This window comes from Phoenix dactylifera, unplaced genomic scaffold (genome assembly GCF_009389715.1).
Source record: "Phoenix dactylifera cultivar Barhee BC4 unplaced genomic scaffold, palm_55x_up_171113_PBpolish2nd_filt_p 000559F, whole genome shotgun sequence".
In the NCBI taxonomy this organism is placed as follows: domain Eukaryota; kingdom Viridiplantae; phylum Streptophyta; class Magnoliopsida; order Arecales; family Arecaceae; genus Phoenix; species Phoenix dactylifera.
The window spans coordinates 231,186-235,219 of record NW_024067966.1 but is presented as its reverse complement, the minus strand read 5'-3'; the positions used below and the strand labels follow the sequence as shown (position 1 = coordinate 235,219).

The 4,034-nt window shown below is 32.0% G+C and overlaps 1 protein-coding gene across 1 annotated transcript; it reads left to right on the top strand.

Annotated features, from left to right (window-relative positions):
- Positions 1–2,275: 2,275 nt before the first annotated feature.
- Positions 2,276–3,164, top strand: LOC120106529 (E3 ubiquitin-protein ligase Praja-1-like). Its single transcript, XM_039119473.1, has one exon. It carries the CDS (start codon positions 2,287–2,289, stop codon positions 3,043–3,045), a length of 759 nt encoding a protein of 252 aa, XP_038975401.1. The 5' UTR covers positions 2,276–2,286; the 3' UTR covers positions 3,046–3,164.
- Positions 3,165–4,034: the final 870 nt, after the last annotated feature.

The following is a 4,034-nucleotide window of genomic DNA, read 5'->3' as shown; positions in this document are numbered from 1 at the left end:
CTTACTTAATATATGTTCATACGCACCTAACTCTTTAGTTACATAGTTGTTCTGGGTGAACTTGTCTCTCATTTAGGTCTAAGATACTTTATCCACACTTTAAACAAAATTTGTCCAAGATGTGTAGGATTTATTCAAATTTGTTTAGATCAGTTTCAATTGTCTATGCCATAGCTATAAGTTTGATATTCCAGAACAATTTGGTTGGACATATTGAAGAATTAAGATAATAAAAATTATAAATATAATAAAATTAAAAAAGTATGGGTTTTCTAAAACATTTATAATTTTTTTTGCTTAAAAAGAAGGATAGGGAGGCAAAAGTAACAAATGATAGCGAAAAACAACATCACTAGCAACAATATATGAAATCATTAATTTGTAATCCAAAAAAAATTCTTAAATTAGTCAAGACCAATTCATAATAGATCATAAAGTTCATTTATAATTCAGGAATAATTGAATAGTTATTGATTGATTCGTTTGTAGACAGTAATATGTACAATCATTTCATCAAGGAAGAAACCAAGGATACTTCAAGAATTTTTTATTAATTTGGAGAATGTTGTAATTATGGTTTAAGCTACCTTCAATCTATAGGCAGCCAAATCATGATTCAGGAGGGTGAAATGAAGAAGATACAAAGAGGATTAGGAGCCTTGTTGATGTAGTGTGCTTGAAGAGAGAGCTTGAAACTATGCCTTCTTGATTTGCTTATAATGTTGGATTTCCTATTAGTTATTTCAATATTTAACTTTTCTTCATAGTCATTTCAATAACTAAATCTCTTTTAAAATTCCTTTGGGTATATATGTTGTTTAGAAAACTAATAAGACAAAAAAAGAATAGAAAATATTTTCTAATAAAAAATAAAAAAAGTAGCTAAATTTGGAAATTCTATTTCTATTTTGGTTAGTTTTCTATTATTGGAGTAGCTAGAAAACTCAATTTTCATATTTTTATATTTTCCAAACCATGTTCCAAAAAGCATAACCAAACATACCCAAACCTCTCCTATGAAGTTCCATGAAAACTTCTCTAGATACTTTCTTACATAACTGATTTATTTTTGTTGGTAAATTTTGATGGCTTTCTCCAAATCTTTTTTTTTATTTTTATTTTGGGTGAATTGATTATGTTGACCCATTGGACACTAGAATTTTCTACGAATTGAGCTAATGCTAAAATGACAGATCTTAGAAAGCTATCCAACTTGATGAGTTGGACAGTTTGGCCACCTTTTCAATCTGATTTCACCTGCTTCTCGACCTGTCTAGATCTGCCACTTCTGACAAATATGAAAAAGGAAAGTTGGCTTTTTCTTTGTTTCTTTTTAACTTCTTTCTTACTTTTTAGAGCTTGGTTTGAACCTTCTTGAATCTTTCCATCCCAAGTATTGAATGCTTAATTGATGCAACAACTATCTCTTATTTAACCTTTTACTTTGTCGGTGTTGCTCACATTGGCAAAAGAATACCACCGACCTAAGCATTCCTCCCCCTCGTTGTTATCACTAGTATCAGAATAGAAGAAAAGATGGTCATTGGTGTTCCAAGGAGGTAAGCTCATCTTCCTCATCTTCTTCATCTCTTTTTCATATTTACACTCAATCCTGGCTGTGTTGACTCTAGGAACATGGTTAGCCACCAGCCAACACATACAATCAACTTGTCACCATGAATTGGAGGTCATGCCATCCTGATTTTTTAATAAGATGACAAAAACATAAAAATAAAATAGATCTTGAATTTGAGATTTTTCTTACATATTTTATATTTTTAAGATTTTATAAATATTATCAACCATTTGGTATTTATTTATTTTATTTACTTATGATTTTTAGGTTTAAGATTGACAATGGTTAACTATTTACCCCTAAATTGAACATAAAGAAAAGTCATTGTTCTAGCTGGGTTCTATTTTTTGATGAAAATTCTAGTTCGGTTTTAGAACCACGATTCTAAGGGCTTTTTTGGATGCCAAATCTAGTTATCATGTAACATCCATAATATTTAGGATGCAATTATATTATTCTCATTTTACTCTAATAAGATCAAGTGTTTTGACAACTATAGATGATGGTCTTAGACAAAATTAGATAGTGCTATTTTCATTTTATTGTTTTATTCGCTTTGGTAGGCAACCTTTGATTACAATAAATCTTCTTTTTTGGTACATACTATAGTAGACTCTATAATGGATGATGGTGGATTCATGGACTTAACTAGCAAAACTTAATCTTGGTTCTAACCTCTTGCTTTACAGGGAAGAAAGAAAGTGAACACCATGTCTTTATTTCAAAGGTCCATCTTTGGAAGGACCGTCCTCCATCTCCAAGCCTTCAGTATACCTTCAATGGAAGATTACTCAGGACCACAAGTCTTTGTTGAGCTTCGCTTTACTAAGTTCTACACAACAATTGGAGAACATAACTCTACCAAAAAAAGAATCCCTTTCTGTTTTTATGTAGGCCAACTCCCAATCCTCCGAGCTTTACAATTGATTGTCTTGGAAGTCTTCTCGCATATTGAAAATCATCCAGATACAAGAGAACTTGAGCTTTGTGAGGAGCATCTCCTCCAATTTGCATCAGGGGCTACAACAACACAAGGCCCAACAACGGAATCAGCACTTGAGCTGCTTGTTGACATTGGCTTCCTCTGCGATGATAGGTGGACTCTTGAGGATGTGAACAATATAAATGACTTAATGCAGGAGATGCCTTTGGTGGAGGAGGAGGGGGATGACGATGAGTTTGCCAGTGCTACATTGGACTATGATCTCGCTGAGGTTGGTGATAGGATAGAAGAAATCGGGTTTGATGAGCCAACAAGTGGCTCTTCAGTTGAGGGACTAGAACAAGTGTCATATGTTAAGAGAGATGGATTTCAAGAAGAGTGTGTGATATGCCTCGAGGAGTTTAATACTGAAGCAAAAGTGAGTCAGATGTCTTGTTCCCATCTATTTCATAGCCGATGTATCGCTCAATGGCTGGAAAGGAGTCACCTTTGCCCTCTTTGCAGATGCCCTTATGAAGAGCCATAAAAGTTTCTTTAATCTTGAGTGCTTCTATATTTCTTTTTCTCTTTTGTTGTTGGATCAATGAAGTTCACATATATTATTATATAATATGCTATATGACAAAATGATGGACATGTGTGTCTTCAGATGGTTATAGTAAGTAAAGGTTAAATATATATTTTGTCTGTCATGAACATGTAATATGAAAAATGATGGGATCAATATAGTCTAAGACAATTTGTTTAATATTACATTTTGATTAAAATATCTTTGCTTTTATCTTCATGACATTTTGATTTTACACCATTCTCATAAATTTTTATGGCTCCTATTTTATTTGTTTATAAGGGATAGCACCCAAGCAAGCAATTGAATATTCCAACCAAGAAATTAGATATCAATTCCATAGATCTTCTATGTCTAGCCTAGTAAGAGAGGTATGAATTATTATGTTATGATTTCCTATTTTACCCATGGTTAAGCATATTCTCCTTATTTTATATGCGTACACACGAATGCGCGTGCACACATGCACATCACACACACATTTGTCTATGTGCATGTGCACATATACATGCAACACACAAACACACACATACAATTAATGATGGAACATTCAAATTAAAGACCCATCCTATTGTTCATGATCTAAAAATATTTAGAAATCAAAAATTTGTTTTGTACAACATGTGAATACAAAAACTGATGGTTTTTATTATGCTAGTGTGCTTAAAATAAATTCTAAAATATTAATTTTTAAGAATCCACCTTTTTATCATAATCAATATATATTGATTCAAAATCAATAGATTTTAATATTTAGAGCATAGAAAAAATATGGACTCCTATCATTTTAACCATATATGTGGATAAAAAGAGATATGTACCCTGCTTCTCTTGAGAGGAGAGGTTTTGTACTCTTTTTAAATCTAAAATCAACAATCAGATAGCCAAAATAAGATTCATGTCATTGATCATGATGAAAATATCTAAAAGTGAAAATTATGTGTTTT